Here is a 23,805-nt window from a genome sequence, read left to right as displayed (position 1 = left end):
TTCCAATGAATGTCTTTAATATGGAACCATCCAAAGGATATATGTCGAATCACGATCCATGCTGTAATCCACCTGGCATTTTGCAGCTGCCTGATGTTGGATGCAAGGCCAGTATTACGTCCAGCTGCTTTATATAACTTACAAATACTAATGCTGCAGTCTTCATCCATCACAATATTTAAACACTCCACCAAAGAATCACGTATAAAAATTCTTGGTAGGAATGGCAGGGTTAGCTCTCTGAACAAGTTGGAAACTCTGTTGAAGGTGCCCAGCATTGTCATATCCATCAACAGGCAATACTGGATAATGGTTGACAGTACAATCAAAGGCAAAATAGGGCTAGCAATGAAGTCAGGGTCTTAGGTTAACAAATGTTAACCTAAGATTGAATAAGAAGGCCATATATACATTGACAGCAGTAAAGAAACAGGAATTGGATTGGCACGGAACAAAATTTGGGTGTATTTGTGTGATGCACACACAAATATGTATTTTCTATTCATTTTTTTGTAACCAAAACCTATTTGGATGTTTTTTAGATGTCATTTATGAACAAACGGTTGAAGCCTCATTTACATACTAGTAGATGTGTGTGAACTGCCTTTGTGCATTGGTTATTTGAGGAACCCCTTCCGTATATTTGTATTATTCTTACATTATCTTCCACGTCAGAAGTATCACTAGCATTGCCAGCAATGGATACATATGTATATCTATGGTGGCTAGTGGGACTTGTGAGACACACTGTTGTACTACAAGTGTCAGAGAAGATTGATTCTCTCTCTGACTCAAAAATCAACCTGGAATACGGATATGGAACCATTAGCATGAAAAAAAAAAATGTCGATGTTGATACATAATACAAACTTTTTGATTGCTGACGTTTGTCAGCTTCAGAGCTCATACTTTTCTCCTGTAGTTTGGAGTGATTAAAATTCCCTCATCCATATGAATATATTAATGATATATGAATTCAGTATTTGTTTTTGCATCTCAATAATTATTTAGATAGGTATTACTGATTAATTTCCATATTTGTAATATCAATTACATAGTCCTCATATAAGAGTAGCTTGAGCTCTGAAGCTCCACAGACGGCCATTACATTGATTGATTGATCAATAGGTTCATTTGTTAACATATTATAGTGCACAAGTGTAATCGTATGTCTTCTTCAGGCCCTCTTTTTTATTCAAACTCCCCAGACCTCTTTCTCTGAGCAAAAGGCACGGGAAAAGATGTAGATCTTGTCAGTGGGCTCTGATGGAGCTGCTGTTTACCTGTCATTTAGAGATGGGAAGCGATGCCACAATTCACACACCACCACCACCACCACCAGCACACACACACACACACACACACACACACACACACACACACACACACACACACACACACACACACACACACACACACACACACACACACACACACACACACACACACGTGTATCAGAATGTAGGATGAGAAGGCAGTTTGGAGACGGGCGCTTACGTGGTGCTTAGGACAGCGTGTGATGAATACCAGCACGCGCACGCACACACACACATAATTAACAACATCAATAATAAAATAAATACTAAAAACTGATGTCCAATTTTTTAATAAGATCAAGTCACAAAAGGCAGCAAACGTGAACATTATTGCATATTTTCATCCATATGTAGGCCTATGATGTAAAAATACAGATTTCCATGCAGTGTATTTACACTAATACCATCTGATGGATCTGAGATCAATGTATAATCATAACGGCACTTTATATGATGCAGTCGGGAGCCCCCTATCGAATTGGGATTTGCTGCTACAACGTTGAATGATCGGACCCAAGGAACAGGGTCAGTTGGGGACCAGTAAAGCGACCTGTAAAACACGAACAGAATGCTAAAAAAACGCAGAACTAATCATTCATTGTCATTATTTAATGCTAGGGTAGGACATTTGCAGATATACGCCAGAGTAAACAAAATTTGCACAGTATCCAACCGAAAAAATCCCAACCATCCCTTCAGGCGTCCCTTCAAAGCCACTCCCCAAAAACACGTGACTAGCTCGCTAGCTTTAGCAATAGAGTGGCGAAGTCACGCCCCTTCCGGTAGAGCCCATGGGACCTATGAGATCAAAAAATATGTAGGCCCATGGGTTTCAATGGAGAGAAAGTAATTATCTTCTGGTCCAAGTCGTTTACATGCCCTGGATTACACATACATATACGTTTGTGGATTTAAATGATAATTTTTCATGTCAAGACTTTGACCGTTTATTGTGCAATTGTTCAGTTAAAGGCTGTAGAGAAAACACAATGAGAAAGACTACATGTCTCGTATGTGCCGTCACGCTCCCTGCGACTGGCGTGGACAAGACCGACAATCTCCCCATCGGCATAACTGAAACTCTCCACATGCCCCGACTTATAATGGTTTTCACCTCTTTCGATGCTTTTATCCTCCCCTTAGAAAAAAGCGAGCAGAGAACTCGCCATGTCTGTACAAAGTGCGGGTTGTGACGCATATCATTCGCGTCAAGAGCAGGGAAGAGCTAGTTCACAAAGGGGCCTCACACAAAACCTAACATTATTAAACTTCTTCGTGAATTTTTTTTCGGATTTCTTTGCCTGAAAAATGAAAATTTAAATCCACAAACATATGTGTAATCCAGGGGCATGTAAAGACTGGGACCAGATGATAATTTCTTTCTCTCTATTGAAACCAATTCATATTTTTCAATCTCATAGGTACCATGGATTCGACCGGAAGGGGCGTGACTTCGCCACTCTGTAACAGTGTCCGCCACCTTTTTTAACAGCTCTGGTTCCGGAAGTAAATTTCACATTCATTTTCTCACAATACTCGTTTATCTATTCATTTTGTATTCATTCAACATAATATATTCCTAGCTTTTAGACTACCCAAATTACTAAGAAGCACTGCTAGTGCTATATCATATATTTGAACTTTATTTTTTATCATTTATTCTATATAAACCTATTTTTCAACATCTAGAGCTCATTTCCTCTACAGCTCTAACCACAACTATAACTTTCCAATAATCAAAATCATGGTTACTGTGGTAAGCGATCGAGTTCAGTAGTAAAAGCTGTAATAGTCATCCACGACTTTACTTTTGCGGGTGCGGATAAACGTTTCCGTGGTAACAGCGAGCTCCAACAATCAAAGAAGTTGTGTTACACTTTAGGATTATGGGTAGTGTAGTGGTTTCAAATTAAATCACAAATAAAACGTGTTTTTCTAAAAACTAGATGTTGCCCGTTTAACTTGTGGCTTCTGCAGGAGCATATACCATTGTTTCACAATATAACGCCGTGTGTTAGGTATACAACATGGTAACAACATTATAGACCTTAATAAAAACCTCAATGGAAAAAGTTAATGGGATTTTTAATTCCGGAACCACGCTGGACATGACTAGGCATGACAAGACAAGGCCTGCTATAAGTCTGCGTAGTCTAGTTGAAGACTCTGTTCATGCCAAATGAGTGCATGGGCAGAGTGAGCAAGGTAGGGTAGGTTGGTAAACAGATACCTAAGCTGGCTCAAATGAAATGATTGTCTAAACACAGACTTATAATACGCCAGCAGCCCTTGATACCAGAGTTTATTTTGGGTTTTTCAGAGCATTTGGTTTATTGATGGATCGTTTTAACATATCTGACTAAATGCCTCAAAGCATCCTGTAGCAATAGATAATTCTTAGGACTATTGTTAGCTATTTAGGGTAACTTCACATGGGGAGAGGAACTAAATCTTCTTCCTGTGAACAAGAACAAAGCTCCAAAGTATATTGTTGGTCATGTTTTGCTATTATTGTAAATACGTTTCCGTAAATAGTAGACGGGTACTTGATGATGACAAAGGGCTATTCAGAGTTGATAAGGCAGTAAGTCTTACCTTGTCAGGGTGTATGGTTGGGCATGCCCAGTTGTACAGGTAGTAATGGAGATAGTCTTTACTAGGGACAAACTTGAGCTTTTCCAGGAAGCAGCTGTTTCCCATTACATCCAGCACGCTGAAGAGGTCAAGACCTTTCTGTAAGAACACAACAGAGATGGGGAGACAGAGAGAGAGAAAGATACAGACAGAGAAAGGTAGGTATAGGTAGAGTGAGAGGCATAGAGAGGGAGAGATGGAACAGCAGACAAAGACAGAATGAGAGAGAGGGAGATGGAGACAGACAGAGATAGACATAACAACAGGGAGAGAGGGATTATTAGGGAACTAGTGATGCGGGAACATACATTGACCCTTAAACGTTTTCCATGCATTTAACCTTTTTCCGATCCTATCCTTTATTATTAATTCAGTGATAATAGTGCAGCTCACTTCAACCTGGTTCCTGAACGTCAGCACATAGCTTATAATGGCTGTAGTTTAGCTGTGTATGTGTGCGTGAATGTCCTCTAGCGTGTGCGCGCCCATCTGCGAATAAAGCAGTTTAGAACGCTGTTTTCCGAACACAACATACACTTATTGCAGGTTAGGTTTATACTATAGCCTATTGCAACATTTGAGTTATTTCAGAAAGACCGAACAACCACAATTCTATCTGTGATGATGAACTCAGGTTGAGGTTCAATGTTCCCCCTTTTCTGCCTCCTTATCTAAATAGCTCATTGTGCGGATATGTTTCAGATTATTCTTGTTTACACATTGAACAATGGTTCACACATGTTACAAGGGTCCCAAATGATGTCCTTGATATTTGGATTAAAGTGTTGAATATCAATATCAGCGGTTCATAGTGTGAACGATCATCCAAAGTCTAGTCTTTAGAACAAGACTAATCTGAATGAAGCTGAATTAACCGTTAATTTGCAGTATATCACCATGGAGAGGCTCTGTGAGACTAGTTGAGTTTGTCTGAAGCAACTGGGTGATAAAAAAAGAACAAAACTTGTATTATGATAGTCTATTAATCTATTTATTTTTTAGAAAGGTGAAGCTCTTGTTAGGCTCCACCACAAACTCACAGCCTTGGCCAGCACCAGGGTGTCCTCAACAAGGTCCACCGGTTCCGTTGCCGTGGTGACACAGTATAACAGGCGGGCCTCCCTCAGGTGGCTGTGGACAGGATGGTTGAGGACCCGAGTGGAGACGGTGTAGAAACTCACCAGGTCGGTCAGCCCTGTCCCGTCGCTCGCCTAGAGAGAGAGAGGGGGGGGGGGGGGGGGGGGGAGAGAGGGGGGGAGAGAGAGAGAGAGAGAGAGAGAGAGAGAGAGAGAGAGAGAGAGAGAGAGAGAGAGAGAGAGAGAGAGAGAGAGAGAGAGAGGGAGAGGGAGAGGGAGAGAGAGAGAGGATGGCTAAGCGTTAAAATCATACCTCAAAAAAGCCTTGCCTCTCCTGCCTGGAGTAAGGTTGGATCAGCCTGACCCTCCAACAGTGCTAGAGTACAGGGTCAATACAGGTCTGGTAGTACCTAAGGGGTACCATGTAACAAGCCAAATGATATCAGAATGGGCTTTCTCTCAGAACATCGCAAAGTCCTGAGTTGCCTGAGCAAAGTTGAAAAAACAAAGAACAATACCTTAGTACTTGGAACACGAGATCTCCCAAGGTCTCAAACGAAAGACCTGAGCAGAATTGCTTCAACTCATTTTTTATGCAGCCTCTATTTAGTCAAGTGAATTGCATTCATCCTGTTGAAGCCTTAGTTTTGGACGTTTTAATAGCTAAATCATTCATACACTGAATAACATACATATTCCCATATACATGTTGTAGTTCTATTTATCCATCTATCCACAAAAATACAACCCCCAAGTTTCTCTTCAAGTCAGCTGAGCCACAGGACACACCTCTACCACATAGCTGTCCATCACGTCCTCCCTGGGCAGCAGCCAATGCACAGCCTCCTGGGGCGAGAGGGTGGGGCTTAGACCAGACTCCAGAAAGTGTGTGTGGAGCAGGTTCATGGCTCCGGGTATGTCCTGAAGAGTCAGGGGCCGCATGCCAGGGGTCTTGGGAAGCTGGGCAAGAAGAGGAAACAGGAATAATACTGTGTTAAGTTTAAGGTCACATCGTGTGTACCCAGTGGTGTCCAAGCTGTGGGTCATGAGCCACAACAATAAACAAAACAACCAAATATATGCGTGCATACCTACATGCTTTGTGCATTTTATTTGATCTGTATGTTTGAAGAATGAAAGGGGAATACTCAATTTTTTTTTAACAATAAACTTAGATACATTTTGACAATAGTTGACGTGGTAATGAGTATTGCTTCAACTTATTATTACATTGGAGCGGTATGGTAACTACGGGAAATAAAATACATTATTGTTTTGCTACATTATTAGCAGACGAGTTGATGCGCTTGACAATGACCAGGTGAAATCGACTGTAATAGAGTTTGTTCGCCACCAGGGGGCAGTGCACACCAACCTTGGGTAGGCGCTGCAGTTTGAGGTGGAGTTTGGTGTTGAGTCTCAGGCCAGGATAGTCAACATCCATTAACTTACGGGGACTCAGCGGCCGATTCCAGAATCTGATCACAGAAATTGCGCCCGCACACGCACACGCACACTAAGAATTGACATACTATCAAAGTAGAAATGATTCCCCAAAACACATTTTTACTCATGTTTGAAAAGGATAATCTATAATAACTGAACCTATCACCACCTTGTTTTTTTTAACAACTCTGACCAACCAATCATAACCATTATTAATCCCAGATCCATGCCTCCTGCTACCATCACGTTTTACCTTCAACACTGACCCAACAAATCCAAACCCAGATTAAAGATCCCTTATAATGCTTTTTTAGGGTTATTAATTGCATTTGGGGGTACTACTAGAATAGGGTTACATACCTGTATGTTAGAAATACCCCTTATAATTCTTCAACTGTTAATTTCTGCAAAACCAATTTCAGTGTCTTTCAAAAACGTTCTGTTTTGCATTATGTTGCTTTAAGGCCCCCCACCCAAGTAGCCCAGTCTGCTTGGATTGGTCAGCATGACCCCTCTGTTGCAATTGGTCAAACCCTTTGCACTTAACGCATTTGGTGTGGCGGAAGTAAAGTTTGAGCTCAAACATCCTGTTTCACTCACTTATTGAAGGGCGTTCTCGGTGGAGAGAGACTAAGATTTCTCAAGCTTAGCAGACGTTAAACATGTAAACGTTATATAACAGTTGGGATGTTATATAACGAGAGAGATTGTAACGAGAGAGATTGAGGAATTGTAACCTAGTAAAAAGGGAAAGTCGAAAAAGCATGATATCACCCCTTTGACATGCCAGGTGTCAACATATGGTAAAGGCCTACCGGCAGGTGGCCAGAGGAGTTGGTAGGACCACGGGGGCCGTGTAGACGGCCTGGGACACCCCCTGCTGCTGCACCCTCCTGGTCAGCTCCCGGATCAGAACTGGACTCATCCTCTTCTGACGCAACTTCCTGTGGACACACAGGAAGTTGACCTGTGCCACCACCCTCTCCCTGGAGCGAGAGGGTAAAATGTTTAGAGATTTTATATTTTGTATACATCTGTCATACAGTGTCATATCATATTAAAAAATCTTAATATATCACCTCATGTCATATCAATTTATATCACACTTATTCAACTACACTATAAGGTACTGGGTTCATTCCCCAAAGTCTGCAAATCTACACCCTGACCCCTACCTGCTCCTTAATGACCTGTCTCTGTGTTCACTGTCTAACCCCTACCTGCTCCTTAATGAACTGTCTCTGTGTTCACTGTCTAACCCCTACCTGCTCCTTAATGAACTATCTCTGTGTTCACTGTCTAACCCCCTACCAGCCCCTTTATGACCTGTCTCTGTGTTCACTATCCAACCCTACCTGCTCCTTAATGACTTGTCTCTGTAGTCACTGTCTAACCCCTACCTGCTCCTTCATGACTTGTCTCTGCAGTCACTGTCCAACGCCTACCTGCTCCTTAATGACTTGTCTCTGTGCTGTCCAATCCCTACCAGCTCCTTAAAGGAGACATATTATAACACCAGGTGTGAGGGTGATTTGGCTTACAAGCCGTTTCGAAAATCTGCCCCATATGACATCACTAGTTGGCGTGTCCATCTAGATCTGTGCTGGATAGATCAGTCTACCAGCCTGCCCAGTGGACTGAAGCAAACGTTGCTCATCTATCCAGCACAGATCTAGGTGGACACGCCCACTAGTGAAAAAAACATGAGCCCTTTAATGGCCTGTCTCCATACTGTCCAACCCCTTCCTGCCCCTGCTCACTGATTAACTTCACAAGAATATAGATGCATCAAAAATATGACACTCCTAAATATATCAGTAATATTTCTTATATTTTTAAATTGTATACAGATAGAGCGCCTAATACAGTCAGGGGAGTTTCTGCGTTTGCCGTCTCTCTTTCTCTCTGTATGTCCTATAACTCTCTGTTAAGCATACTTTTACATCATGCCGCTCAGATCATTCTATCATTTAATTCATCATACGAAGTATAGCTCTACCTAATAACAGTTATATAACCAAAATAACTTTTATAATTTAGAGGGCTCACTGATAAAAAACATAGCTTTTGCTCACGTATCATGAATACGAAGGTTGGTGGGAGCAGCGGAGATGAACCCAACCAGCTTCTGATTGGTGCTCACCCTGAGTCCACAGAGCCACTGGGCCTGCCAGCCGGGGGGCATTAGGACCCTGGGGAACAACACAATAATCAATTAATATAATGCAACAGGTTTAGAAAATAAAATAATGCAACAGGTTTAGAAAATAAAAAATGTTAGCGCTAACGGAAGTACAGCATGCTTCAACAAATATTAATTGGCAATATATTTATTTTACAATTATAAAGAAAGTGCCAATAAAGTAAGCCAAATATAGTAATAATATGACCAATGGGCAATGCCAGGTTTAAGTAAGGGTACTTCAGCATTAGCCAACATCACTTTAATTGCTTTTGATTGGGAACAAAACATGTCGATGTTATCCATGTTAACTCGTAGGGTAGCACCCTAAGGTTCTAAAAAAAGAGTGAATCTAGATGGTTGAGCTGAAGTTCTGTGGGGGGGGGGTAAAGGGTAGGCCCACCTGCTCCTCTCACCTTAAGATCTGGGGCATACTCCAGTTAATGGGCGGGAAATTAGGAGCTACAAAGTATGATGATGCTAGGTTGGGGCAGCCCTACGGCTGGCGGATGCTGTTCTAAACAGTCTCCACCATCCATTACAGAGCCAATGAGGAGGAGCAGCATAGGGAATTGTAACCTAGTAAAAACTGCCCTCACAAATATTGCATTGCAAGCATATAAGAGCTTGAAAAATCACTATAGGACAATTAATTGATTAATCTTGGAAGGGGTTTCACGGCAGCAACAACAGTAACACCTGTAAATCATACGAGCGAGGACAAACATTAAAGAAAACTGTAATATCACTAATGGTAAGACCTATTTTGGAGCTCACCACTTCAGGTATTCAGGGTTGAATTGCCGTCGGAGTGTGTTGTCGTCCTCCTCAATGTAGTTCTCACTGAGCAGCACACACAGCTCCTCCAACTGACCAACCCACCAGAAGAAACACTTCGATTTCCATTTTGTTTAGCCTTTATTTAATCAGGCAAGTCATTAACAACTAATTATTATAAAAAATGGCAGACTGGCGTGTGGCAGAAGCAACTTGAGGGAAAAGGGCTGAAAAATGGCAAAATGGTTGAGAATACAAAAATACATTGAGTCAGCTATCGCTACAATTTGTGTTATTAAAAAAAACAACGTATAATACTATACTATAAATATTCTTTAAAGTCATCAATCTATAGCGACCCCCGTATACAAATCAGGGGATCCCACAAGGGGTGTGACCCCCAGGTTGGTAAGCGCTGTTCTAGCCATGGATTCTAGTTCACAGTAGGAGTACATGTGGGGCTGTGTGATATGTAATGTACCACATGATATGGTGGTTGTATTGGTGTGGTTCTGCGTAGGTGACCCACCACAGACAGGCTGGTGGGGTCCAGAGTGTCCCAGGTGAACCCTGGAGGTAGGGAGTATTGTTCCCGGCGTACCAGGCCGTCTGGCTCCGTTATCGGGCCGACATGGGTCCCATCAGCCCCCCCTGATGGTGGATGTCGAGTGAAACATGATGAGATGATGCATACTCTTGTAGAGAAGATGTAAACAATGAAAGAAGACATAAATGTGGTCCTCACAATGATGAGACTGACAGATTGTTTTTCAATTTATAGAAAGGGCTTTTCTAGGAAGTGAAGTGATTAAGTGAAGAGAGGTTATACCATTTATGATTTAGTTTTTTTGTGATTAGGATTCATAATTTTTTTACGATATTATCATTAAAACTTTTCTTTCAAAATGGTTGCATGATGCTTTTGGTGAGAACAAAAATACTTTGACAAGATGAAAAAGGAGTATTCCAGCACCCCGACAGGCGGTGGTTACCCAGTTTGGGGACAGGCTGGGAGTCCCAGAAGCGGTAGGTGTGTCTCAGTGCCTCCTGCAGGGTCCTGGGGAGGCTCTGGCCCAGAGAGAAGAGGTGCAGAGCTCTCTGGATCTCCTGCTGCTCCTCCTCAGGGAGAGACTCCAGCTAATGGAAGACGTAGTGTAGCACAGTACAATAGTGCATAAGATAGTATAGTACAGTGTAGCACAGTACAGTAGTGCATAAGATAGTATAGTACACTGTAGCACAGTACAGTAGTGCATAAGATAGTATAGTACACTGTAGCACAGTACAGTAGTGCATAAGATAGTATAGTACACTGTAGCACAGTACAGTAGTGCATAAGATAGTATAGTACACTGTAGCACAGTACAGTAGTGCATAAGATAGTATAGTACACTGTAGCACAGTACAGTAGTGCATAAGATAGTATAGTACACTGTAGCACAGTACAGTAGTGCATAAGATAGTATAGTACACTGTAGCACATTACAGTAGTGCATATGATAGTATCACACTGTAGCACAGTACAGTAGAGAATAAGATAGTATAGTACACTGTAGCACAGTACAGTAGTGCATAAGATAGTATAGTACACTGTAGCACATTACAGTAGAGAATAAGATAGAATAGTACAGTGTACTACAGTTAAGCCCAGTATAGCATATAGAATGGAATAACATGAGATATATATATATATATATATATATATATATATATATTAATCTAATGCAATAGTCGATTGCAATAGAACAATTCTTGTTCTACAGTTATTGGGTTGCGGTTGTTTCACTGCTTAATAGTATAAAAGAGAAGAAACAAGCCTAACTATTTAGCAGACATTAATTCAAGTTGACGAGTGAGTTCAGATCTATATCATTAGAAGCAGATCGGGTTCAGGGCATCTTGTTCTAGGGTCCATCCATGTTTGGTGAATATGAGACCAAACTTAATTACGTCCTTTCAATATCTTTCCTTTTAATAAGTGTTATGAAACGAGTATCAAGGTAACAAATCCAGACCAAAATGTATTCATTGTTAGATAAAATAATGAAAAAACTCACTGCTCAGTTTGTCTCTAGTGGTGTTTTATCCGTCAATAGCGAGTCCATACATGTTTTTCATATTTTCAAACAAATATGCACAGGACACATGCACTGGAAAGCACTCAAACATACAGTACATACATTAGATATTTCTACCCTGGTGGACACACGCACACACACACACACACACACACACACACACACACACACACACACACACACACACACACACACACACACACACACACACACACACACACACACACACACACACACACACACACACACACACACACACAATTTTCTCACCATGGCAAACCGGTCTTTAGCCTCCTGAGGTCTCCAGGACTCCGATTTCTTTTGCTTCTTCTGTTGAGCTTTACCTCCATGGCCGCCCTCCTCAGTCAGCTGGAGAACACTGAGATATAACCCCCCCCCCCACCCAGGTCAGGGTACAACACAACAAACTGCATAAAAACCATTACCATGGCTTGATGAAAGCGTGTATACTTACGGCGCGTTAGAGTCAGTCATTGCAGAGTAGGGGGAGACGTCTGGTTATGAATGAGGTGTGTGTGTGTGTGTGTGTGTGTGTGTGTTCCGACATATTAAGGGTTTTGCTTATCTTCGTGGACAGCAGGGGGAGGATAGGGGAGGAGTCGCCCACTTTAACTGTCACGGTAAGCCGTAGAGAGATAACTCAGAATAATACTTGTATTTTCATTTAACAAAGTAAAATAAAAATAACAACTAAAACAAATCAAAAACATGAAAATTAACACACAATATTGTACATGCGCATGAAGAGGCACACACATTTAAGAATGAAAAATGATATGCATAAAACACAAAGATACATATGAAAGTGTACACATACACCAGATCCATGAAATATTTGAGCTTTGGACGTTGACAAAAAGAAAAGAGATAGTTATGAAGGTGGAGGAGAGAGGAAGAAAGGTGAAAATAGAAAGAGGAGGGAGTTTGATATGGGTTTGAAATAAGTAATAATTAGAGAGAAGAGATACAAAGCTGTGGCACTCCAAAGAGCACTTCAAACTGGATCATCAAATCGGAATCATCAAAGCCCAAGCATATGGACCTTTAATGAATTAACTAAAGACATCTTATGAACTTGCCTTTCAGTGATTAATTATCCATTTACTGTCATCAAGGTCAAGAATATTTTTTGAAGAATTATAGCTGATGGACAACTTAATTGTCAAAGTCAGCAAATGGTGACCCGTCTAGTCCTCTTTAGAGAGGACAAGAGAGGCCAGTGTATAAGAGTTTCTTCTTTCACTGAATGTACACACGTGCACTCACACATAATTTATTCAAGTATTATCAAAGCTGATGAACAAATACTTAGTCAGCCTACGGTGACTTTGACAAAGTCACCATTTGCTGAGAGAGCAGAGAGGCCACAAGAGGTCAGTGTATAAGAGTTTCTTTTTTCACTGAATGTACACACGTATCTGCCTGTAGAGGGTACATCCCTCCACTAAAATACATCAATGCCTGCCCTGTGAAGCAACAGCCAAATGAAACCAGGCAAACCGGATTTTCCTGCTTGTTAAGGCCTGACAAAGTGGACTGACATTCAGCCGTTTGCCAATGTGTGTGTGGTCAAAACTTTGTAAAAGTGGTTGTCACAAGGTCCATTGCTCCACCTAGGTGGTGCCACAGGCTTCACTGGCTCCTCCAGACAAAGGACGCAGGCTGGTGGGGTTGAAGAAGGTTCATTGTAGAAGAGATGGTTTATGTGTGAATGCACACGTGCGAGAGATCACCTGCTCGCTTGCGTGTGTTTGTGTATGTGTTTGCATTCGTTAGTGTGTCTATGTCAGTATGAGAGTGACAGAAAGTTTTACTCAGTGTCTTTTGGTTCAAACAACAAGATGGTTTTACTTTAACAATGTTCCCACCTCTGTCCTTATACTGTCTCCCTCCCCTGCAGACTTCTATACTGTAGAAGTCTGTCTCAGCATCTGTGATCTTATTGTTTCAGGCAGAGTCAATTCCCTCCTCCGCCACTGTCTGCCTTGCCTCTTCTTACTGTCATTCAATTTTTCTGATTGGCTGTCCCTTATCCTGGCCTCCCTCAAGAAACTACTGAAACCTTTATCACACTTTTCTTTCCACGCTCTCTTTAAAGTGCCGATATTGTACCTTTGAAGTCCGGTAGTAGTACTGTATTTCTGGAAGCATCTCTACAAGAAAGAACCAATAGTGCTATAGAAAAAAGCTCTTCCCATCATTTGACTTTCGGACAAAAAATATATTTTGCAGACCATAAATACCATATACAGACTTTAGAAAATAGTGGCTAAGCAATGAGTGCGGACGCCCCATCTAGACAGAATTATTACTGCACGAAGGCCATGCTTGGTTGGAGACAGTGGAAAAAAAACACTGCTTATACTTCTGTTGAAATAACAACAAGCCATAATAATACATTCATTGAAAAATATTTATAATAATTATTTTCAAACTGCAAATGTGTGGATACCTATTATATACCTTAGTATACCTAACGCCTATAAATCAGCCCGATTTCGAAAAGTTCGACCACATGTATTCCCAGAAAGCAGATCTCCAAAATATATAAATGTAACCTTGACAGAGAGCATATCAAATGGGTACTACTACCGGGATGACAGGTTGAGGACACTGAACAAAAACGACAACTATTACAACTATTATACTATTTTGACAATCTCCAGCGTCAACGTATCCTACAATGTAAGTTGATCAGCTAATGTGTACAATTTAAATGTATTCATTGTTTGCAAATTACAGAACAGCTCATGTAGCATCCGTCTTGAAATCCTTCTGGGCTCTAAGCTGAATCCATTTTTAATGAAACTTTAAAGAAGATTAAGATTGACCTTTGTTTTAGGAAGGCTTATGTCCCGGAGCTTTTCTGAATTGGCTTTCTACATCAGGTTGAATCTAGAACAATCTCAGTTGAACCAGTTTGTTTGTTGTTGTTTGAGTGTCAATTTGTTTCTGAGAAAATAAATCCTAGTATACAGGTAGAGTGTATAGAGAAGCCAGTATTTAGACTTAGCTGTTTCCTTTATCTCTGATACATATGATACGTATGATTTAGTACAGTGCGTTTGTTACATATCAAACCCTTAAACCCCCAGCCCAGCTGCCTCAGTGGACGGACATTTCTGATACTTGTTTAAAGGCCTTATGTGACATGCTGACCATTTTTGTCTCTCGTGTGTGAGGGACCTATTTTGGGAGAGTATTGCGACTCTTGTACATTGTGTTTAGGATTACTGCAACACTGTAATAGAAGAGCTTCTTCCTGAATAGATTTTCCATTCCGTCATACTACAGGTTCTTTCTTGCTAGGGTTAGGGTTAGGGTGGAAAGGGTCTGTTCTGGGATGTGCGAATTGGCCATCCGGTTAGGGGTCAGGGTAAGGGCTTTAGGGTTTAGGGTTAGGTTTGGTGCTGTCATCACGACCTCGACTCCCTCATGCAATTATACAGTGGTGTTTGTTAATCAAATCAGTCAAGAAGGGACATTTCGCCTTTTCCTAAATGTTGTTATTTTTAGTGAAGATGAATGGATGACATAGTGCAAAACAGGTTTTTCAAGTAAGGGTGTGATTATTTATCTGCTGTTAGAGTAATGTATTTTCATCAAGACTGAGGCATCGGCAATAAACTAACAGATTAATATTGTGTCTGGAAGATTTGAAGTAACTGTTGGTTAAGCAAATACTGCCCTCCTATAATATAAATATAATAAAAAGATCAGGAAGAATATAAGTGTAAGAACCAGAACACACAATTGATATGCATAATTAAACAGAAAACCTCATGGATCATTGGAATACACAAGTACCCAAGGCATTTGCATCGAAAGGGAAAGATGTATGAACTTCCTTTTTTTATGTGTGGCAAATGCTTTTCAGAGTGGCAAATGCTTTTCAGAGTGAGAGAATCACTTTTTGACCAACAATGTGTCTCTGACCTTAAACGTTGGTGTCTTTTGCAAGCCATGGCAAGCTTACTAAAATGAACCCGTCCAGGATTTTCTATTATTTATTGTACCTTAAGGTCCCCGTCCTGTGCGGCCTCCACCAAGAGGCCAGCCTGCCAAAGACCAGCCTCCGCAGCACAGCCAGCCCCCGCCCCGCTCCCCTTACCTACCCCACGTGAGGCAGGACCATCAGGACCCTCCTCGCTTTCCGGGCCACTTTCCTCACAGAGTAAGATTACATTTTTATTTAATAATGTTTAATAATGTATTAAAACCATTCAACTGTTCCATCTCTCTTTCACACACACACACACACGCTTATATAACATAAAGTTAACAATATTCTTGCGTGCATTTCATCTTGTGTTCAACAAACCGGTTCATGGAGACAACCGGAGACACGAGGTGGGTCTGGACCCAAAGGTCAAGAAGAGGTACAATGTCCACTCCCAAGATCTACCGGATCCTGCCTTTCAATGCCCGCGGGGCCCCGCGGTTGTCCTACCCCACATTCCTAACGAGGAGGAGCGGATCAGGAGGTTAGTGATCAGTCATTGATAGTAGTTGTGTTCAGTATCACTACTTCATTGTGTAGTGTTATTATATTGGCATCGCTCTCTAACTGTAGCTTGTTTCAACGTCACAAACCGGGCCAACTTCCTCAGGAATGTCCTACAGTTCTTAAGGTACGTTAAGGCTTCCCGCCCCCTACCTAGCAAAAGACAGAGAGAGGAGAGGAGACTGGTCCACACCATCAGCGGCATTCAACTCAAGTCTGTTTAAAGTGAGTCTGTCATCCCCCAGGAGGTTCTGCAGAGCCAGATGGGTGGCCAAGGCGGCTATGGAGGAGGCACTATGTAAGTTCTGAGAAACGAGAGGTGCTGAAGTTGATTCTATCCGTTCCGTCGACTTATGAAGTTGTATTCTGTGTCGCAAAACGCAGAGGTGCAGGGGACCAGCAGCAGCCGGTTCCGCATCTATAGCTTCATGTCTACGCACCTCTCTACGCTCTTTGGCAATAGAGGCGGGTGTTTCAGAACGTGCGGGTCAAAGAGTAGGAGGCGGCACCGAGGGACGAGGCAGCTTTGATCTACCTGATCAACGTCAGCATGCTGACTTTAACATGTCTTATTCATTCGGATGTTCAGATGAGAGCTTCTTTTTCATATTGTACATTAACCTTTGACCTATAGGTGGAGAACCACCAGAACAGCGTGGCCTATGGGAGGGCCCAGATGGCCCAGAAAGGAGAACAGGCGGTTCACTAGCTCCTCTCCCTGAAGGCGGCGCCCGTTAGCCCCTCTGCCTTTACCTTCTAGGGGTCCTGGAGGGAGATGCGACATCCAAGCGTCCCAAACTTCACCCAGAACCGAGTCCCAGAGCAGAGAGTTAGACAGACGTAATGCAGATACATCGGGATGGGCAGCCTTAGTAGGACTAGAACACCTAATGATCTGCAATAGTTCCCAATTGTACATTGGACATTGACAACCATGTCCCTTCCATCCACCTTTTTTTTTTTGCCATTCATCCTTGGACAAGGCGGGAGGCCGCCCTGTTCATGTTCCACGCCACCTCCACCGCCGACAAGTACTACATGGTGAACCTGAACCCACAGCAGGCGCGATGTTGGAGGACTTGGCAGGGGAGGCAGTGGTGCCCGTGCCAGGGTCATAAGCCGGCCCATCTCCTGCGTTGGCAGAGAAGAAGAGGGAGGCTGGGCCGCAGTGGGCCCCTGCCCCGGCCATCCAGACCGGGAGGAAGAGGAAGTCCCCGTCTCTGACCCTGACCACCTCTGAGGACGAAGCTGAGGTCCCCTACCAGGAGTCAGGGACCTCTTCTTCCCAGCCCCCTTCACAGGCTGAGCTAGAGGAGAGAAGGATCAATACCGTAGCCCTGTGTCACAGAGTTCACCCATGTTTCACGTTCACATCTTACCTCAGAAACATGCCACGACTGCTTACATGTTGGTCTTTCATTCTTCTGTTTCTCAAACAGAAGACTCTCTAACTAAGGAGATAAAAGGACAGGAAGAGGAGGGCCATCCTGACAAGGAGAGATCAGAGTATTGGTAAATAATCTATTTTTGTGGGGTGTTTTAAGTGTAGTTTTAAGGATTAGATTATAGTAATTGTGTAATATATGTTTGTTGTGTGTACATTTTATTCAAACTACTGTTTGTTTCTAGTCAAGACATTTAAAAAAATATCTAAATGTTTAAGCAATTCAGACAGTGATTTGGAGGGACTTTGGCTGTAGGCTATCGAGCAGAAATACAGTGACCAGAACAAGTTAAGTGACAACCAATATAGACTATCGGTTTCTCACTTAACTTCTTCAGGTTGCTGGATTTCTGCTAGATAGCGTACAGGCAAAGCGACAACCCAATATGATATATTGGTTGTCACTTTGTCACCCCCCCCCCCCATCTTGAGCCATCTTAATAAAGTTAGCAAGGTAAATTCTTACATTAGCTGCAAGCAAATATCTTAATTAGTTATAAGCGTTGTTTATGAAGCAATTACTAGGGCACCTATCATCAGTGCATTTGCAATAGATTACGGTTCATTCTGAAAATACATGAATTACGTTATTATAGTAACAGCTACTCATCTTTGCTAGCCGCATCAATCTCTCCTGCTTAAAACCAACCATTAGCATCCGCTCCATCATCCGTTTTTATAAAATTAATTGTACTTTCATTTCTAGTATGCATTTAAATGTGAAATGTTTTTCGAAATAATTATACATCAACACACTTGAAGTAAACCGCATTGGATGGACAACATTAAACCAACCACATGGGCCTGGCGCACCGACCATCTCTTCTGCGCCACATCATCCACAACCTCCAGGGAAGGTCCCTTGTTAACACTCATCTCTCCTCCGATGGTAACCTACTACGTTTGACTGACTTTCTGCCGCGCTCTGCGAACATATGTATATAAATACCTTCATTTATACATTGTCTGCTCTAAAATTTATTATTTACAGTTTTATTTTCATTTAGTGATTGCCCTTTTAATGTTTTTAGGTTTGTTTATGTATCTTCACTATCAATGGTTATTAGTTTAGGCTTTGTAAATAAACTTGCCTTGCCTCATTGACTTTCTAGTAAGTGTTTGGTTCAATTTTACTGTATTTTTATTCAACTCAAATTATTTCTTTTTTTGCCTAGTAAAACATGCATATATTATTTTTGCATATGCAGAAAGAACCACAATCACACAGTACAATGCTATTATAGTAAATACAAGACTAACTAAAATAAGCGTGGACATTAAAAATATTTTTTTCAAGAGGACAACTTACATTTTATCCTCATATAATAAGGAATAGGTTTACCATATACTCTGCTGTTTCATACTGCTGTTGAGCTTATCAAAATCAACTAAATTGTGGAGGCATAGGTTTCAAATTATATCTTGCCACAAAATTGGGTTCCAGCCAAGCAACGCATAATACTGGAGGTGTTGTTTAATGATGCGCTTTATAGAGCTGGTCAAATGTACTTTGAAGAGGTAAATAGTTGACCGACTGCTGATCAACATTACAAATTCAAAGAATTTAAGAAAAATCGACAGCTTTAATTTCTAAACCCCTTTTATTTACATAAGTACAAACTAAATCAAAACTATTTTCAAATGAACCACTGGTTTGATAAAAAAAAGTTGTATTACCATATAGTTTTCACAGTTGTATAGTTATACATGTCTGATTAAAAACAATATAAGTTACCAGTATAGATGTAAAAAGATTCATAGTAGTTATTTATAGGGCAAGAAATGACAAGAATAGAAGCATAATGGAAAGTTATTTAAAAGTATACAAATATTTTTCAAACGAGAAAATGTAGGAACACATTCAGAATAATTTGTTCCAGTCTCTCGTAGCCTCCATAAGATGCCTCTGACCATGACCAATCCAGTCCTCTTGGCTGTGGAAAAGCCGGCCACAAAACCAACAGTCAAAAATGGGCTTCCCACCACAGCTTGATAAAGTCTTCACGACTTCATACTTTCTCCTTCCTTTTTTCTTCAACTTCAGTTTCAGAAGAAATCGTTCACGAACAGAACTCCGATCCAGTTGCAATCTAGAGCCATTGCTTGCAGGGGGCAGACATTTGGCAATTGGCTTTTTCCCTGTTAACCCCATTTGGTTGTGTACAGATAGAGCCTCTACAGTTTGATGAGAAAGTGAGACTTTAGTGACGGCTCCTCTGTATCGATTAACTGACTTCATGATGCTAGCCACTTCAGGAATATCAGCATCTGGATGGTTAAGCACAACAACAGGTTGATGTCTGCGAGGGCACTTGATCTGCTGTAGTGAACTGAAAGGGTAGAGTCTCAGTTTTCTCTCAATGTCTTTGGATAGAGGATGACATACTTCCGTAGTCAGTGTTTTGTTTGCAAGTCTTCTAGCTTTATGCATTGGAAGCTCGTCAAAAAGTGCCTTCCTCCGTCTTTTCCTTTGGCTTGGTGGCCGAATTGGCCATGGATTTTCTAAATTTGATTGGGACTGAAAAATACCAGACACAAAATCATGTTCTGCAGATAGTCTCTGTACAGGGAAAATACTTTTCACACAAGTGAAAGCCATATCATTGTTTTTTTTTGACTGATCACTCTGTGAACGAGGAGCAAGAAATAAAGGCTCCTCATTGGCAGTTGGTACAATGCCTGCAAATAGCCCACTGGTAGGTGTGACAATCCTATACAAGACTTTGGATCCAATGCTTTCACCATTTTTCTTTGCCTGAGTCCAAGTCTGGCTTTCAAGATTACTCGAATTTTTGCCAGACTTTGCTTGTGCGACATACCTTACTAGGTAAGCTTGACGCCCGTCTGGCAAAATGTTGGATTTTATTGCAGGGTTCAGTGGCATTGCCAGCATTTGACACGAAGAAAGCGGTACCTGTGAGCTGGCCAACGTGAAACCAACATTATTTGGGGGCTTCGCAACTTGAAGTGACCTTTTTACCAAATAGCATGTCTGTTGTGTTTTCCCAGCAGACGGCCTGTCCACTGGTGTACCGTGTCCTGTTTTAGAAACAAGAACAGGTCCATTAAACCCTGTACTATTGAGAAGGTAATGGTTTGAGATTGTGCCAACGTTTGGCGGCACCGCAGAAACAGATGTAATCCCTGTTTTACTAGTCCTCAAGAGGGGTTTTTCCATTCCTACCTCTCTGCCAGTTTTGGCAGGAACCAACCCAGTAGGGTTACTTGAGAATTCAAAACCTGGCTTCATGTAAGATACATTGATCCGAGGACTATTTGACTTAGTTATCAGTTTGAAACTTCTGTTCCCCTTGAGTGGCACTGGGATAGCATATTTGTTTTCTGCAGTTTGCAATAGCATTTGCTGCTTACCCTCTGGGATCTGAAAAAAGCGTAGCGTTGTTTTTGCTTGCTTTCCAGATTCAATGCTATCAGGACAAGTTCCTAGCCTTTCTTTATTCTTCTCTTTATTAAGCTGGTGGTTAATGATTGCATCAGAATGTTGTTTCACTATCAGAATGCTTTTATCATGGCACGGGTGGCCCAAACTGTTGCTTTCTTGTTGAGGATTAGACACAGGTATATAATCCTCTTCAACTTTGATGATATTAAAGTCTTGAAAAATTGACTCGGGTGTCTCTTCAGTAGTTTGTTCTTCAGCATACATTTTGCCCTGGCCATGGTCAGTGTCAACCTCTGGCATTGATTCATTTAACCCATGATGGGGAGGCCCATTAGTCCCTGGATTTGCATTACTCCCATGTCCAGATTTGCTAGATGGTTTTGGAGTTTGTGCCAATTGTAAACTCACCTGAGAGGATTCATGAGCAAACGATTCTGTTGGAATTTCAGTCCAACTGTCAAAGTTAGGTGAATGAGGTGAAATGTCTGATGATTCTTTTGAATAATTATGAAAACTAAATACCTTTTCGTTGGGGGTATTTATAAGTGAGTTTTTACCCGACATGGCATGTTCCATGGAGTAGCTAGCAGAACTAGAATGCATCTCTGGAAGTGGCATTGCACATGTTAAAGTTTTTTGTGTGCAATTCTGATCACCTTTAGTGAGATCATGTTTACTTCCAATTTGGAAAGATATTATCTCCCCACTAGTGCTGAAGTCTCTGTGGTTTTCAGACGACTCTGTTACCAATGAGTTAGTTGCTGTATCCAATAATCTTTCATGGATATCTGTGGGCAAGTCAACCTCAATCGATGTTAAAAGAGGCCTCACATTGTGTATTTTAGATTTACTAAGAGAGGTCAGGTTGGGGTTTGTCTTAACAGGGATTGAATTTGAATTAATATCATTTTTTTCTTTGGGGTGATCCATCTTATTTTCCATAGTAAGAATTGTACTGGATTGAGCAAAGTACTTTGGGGAGCCATTTTGTTCAATTTCTGCCTGTTCTCTACATTCATCTTCCTGGACAGCTGGAGTGAGGCCAATAAGAGGGATTTCTTCCTCCTCAACCTTAACTTTTACTGCCACAATATCATCCTGAAAAACGTGTGTAGAAGCACTGATGTTTTGCGAAGAAGTACAGCGAGGGTTTGTCAAACCCTCACTGTTGCATGTTCGTATATTTCCTACAAAGTCTTTTGTTTGAGAATGATCCTCTGTGGGCAATTCTACTTTTGAAGCTGGCAGGACTTTGAGAACCAAATGCTTTTTGCCATCAACCACCTTGAAACCAATTACTTTAGTGGTACAATTCGGGGGTATAGATATTTTGTTTTTAAGCTTGATAACAAGTCCATTGGGGTTATTTTGACTCGTCTCTAAAGAGTTCCCACAATCTGGCATGATTAATTGTATTGGTGGTTTTGATTCACTGGCAGCCTGCTGTTCTGTAGCATTATGGCTTTTGCTGCCATTTTTGTTCTTTTTCGCTGCCAACTTGTCAAACTGCAGTGTCTCTTCTGAACTCTTTTCAGGTTTTAACAAATGTACATCTTTGGTCAATTTCCCAGAGACACAATTCCGTTTTGATAACCGTCGAGAACTCCTTGAGTCTTCTTTTAGTTTAATAGCTGCAGATGAATTTGCTGTGGCCTCATCCTCTTGAGCTCTCGGCCCATTTATCCAATCTTCGGTCACTTCACCATGAGTATTATTCATGTGGTTTTTGAAAAAATCTATCCTCTCTGAAACATAGCCACATATTGGACAATTGAATGAGAGTTTACTTGCGTGAACATTCAAGTGTCTCTGGTATTCGTCTTTGTTCAAGCTCACATGGGGGCATTTTAAACATTTGAAGCGTCCCTCGTTATGATGGTGAATGTGCTGGACAAATGTGCCTGCATCCAGAGTTTTAAACTCACACTTTTCACACTGAAAGCGCCCGTTCAAACTGTGGCACATGATGTAGTGCCTGGTGAGCATTAACAGAGAGTACTGAACTTTGTTATTGCAGATCTCACATGTAACCAGGGTATTTCTGTGTCCAATCCGATGGCGCTGAAGATCAGGGAATTCATTTGTGACGAAGCTACACAGATCACAAGGATACGAAGGAAGGCTGTCCTTATGAGACTTTTTAAAATGCTTAAGGAGGTCATTGGGACTGTATGTAAAATCATCTTTACACACGGAACAGCTGAAGCTCAGAATATTTCCTGTGAAAACAGCGCCCTGTGTGTTTTTACGTGATTTCCTAATCACTTTTAGAGTTTTGCGAGTTGAAGTCTCCTCTATTGCGTAGTCATCAGGCTTGCATTGGAGTGTCCCATTCGATTGTTCAGTAACTACTCGTAAATGCTTGTAAACAAAGTCTTTCATCTCATTGCTTTCTTCTTCCGTTTTAGAAGTGTTGTCGTTTAGTGAAGGGTGATCAGCCGTTGAAAGGTCTTGCTCCATCGCTTCACCACTGCAGGAATCTGAAACAAAGAATAAATAGACAAAGAGCAAAATTGCATTAAAAATAAACGCTTTACATGGATACATCTTTGCCGTTTTGAATGCAAGTAAAGCAGTATGTTGTATTCCATAAAATAATCAATTATCTCAACAAGTGGAAGTTTCTCTAAAGTGTACTGCAGGACTCCAAGGCTCCAGTGCCTTTTCAAGTTAAAAAAAAATTAAGACAAAGCATTCCAGGGAAATCTTGGTGACAAAAAGGATTTGCAATTGATAGTTTTCTGTTAGCTACCTCTAGTGGCTTGAGTTGTGGCTAGACATAAGCAGAATGAAATATAAAACATAAACATAAAAATCCCATATCATGCTTTATAGGGTTGATAATTGCATTTGGGGGTACTGGTAGAATAGGGTTACATGCCTGTATGTTAAAAAATACCCCTTATTATTCTCACACTGATCAT

The 23,805-nt window shown here is 41.3% G+C and overlaps 2 protein-coding genes across 3 annotated transcripts in view; both read right to left on the bottom strand.

The window, feature by feature from the left end:
* Positions 1-1,600: 1,600 nt before the first annotated feature.
* On the bottom strand, positions 1,601-12,075 carry LOC130371488 (glycylpeptide N-tetradecanoyltransferase 1-like). Its single transcript, XM_056577280.1, has 12 exons — positions 11,985-12,075; positions 11,780-11,888; positions 10,424-10,568; positions 9,961-10,082; positions 9,432-9,523; positions 8,548-8,664; positions 7,288-7,458; positions 6,402-6,504; positions 5,816-5,986; positions 4,991-5,161; positions 3,912-4,049; positions 1,601-1,866 (listed from the first exon to the last, which is right to left on the bottom strand). The coding sequence occupies exons 1-12, from the start codon at positions 12,002-12,004 to the stop codon at positions 1,843-1,845; spliced, it is 1,383 nt and encodes a 460-aa protein (XP_056433255.1). The 5' UTR covers positions 12,005-12,075; the 3' UTR covers positions 1,601-1,842.
* Positions 12,076-16,624: 4,549 nt separating this feature from the next.
* Positions 16,625-23,805, bottom strand: part of si:ch211-214e3.5 (zinc finger protein 518A) — a 28,772-nt gene continuing 21,591 nt past the window's right edge. For both annotated transcript variants that reach the window (XM_056576436.1, XM_056576437.1), the window contains one exon: positions 16,625-23,361. In XM_056576436.1, coding sequence (XP_056432411.1) covers positions 19,340-23,361 — 4,022 coding nt within the window. In that variant the 3' untranslated portion in view covers positions 16,625-19,339. The remainder of the gene's footprint in view (positions 23,362-23,805) is intronic.

The sequence above is a fragment of the Gadus chalcogrammus genome, chromosome 18 (assembly GCF_026213295.1).
Source record: "Gadus chalcogrammus isolate NIFS_2021 chromosome 18, NIFS_Gcha_1.0, whole genome shotgun sequence".
NCBI classification, from domain to species: Eukaryota; Metazoa; Chordata; class Actinopteri; order Gadiformes; family Gadidae; genus Gadus; species Gadus chalcogrammus.
Note: the sequence above shows the minus strand (reverse complement) of the source record. Positions and strands in the feature narration are given on the sequence as shown.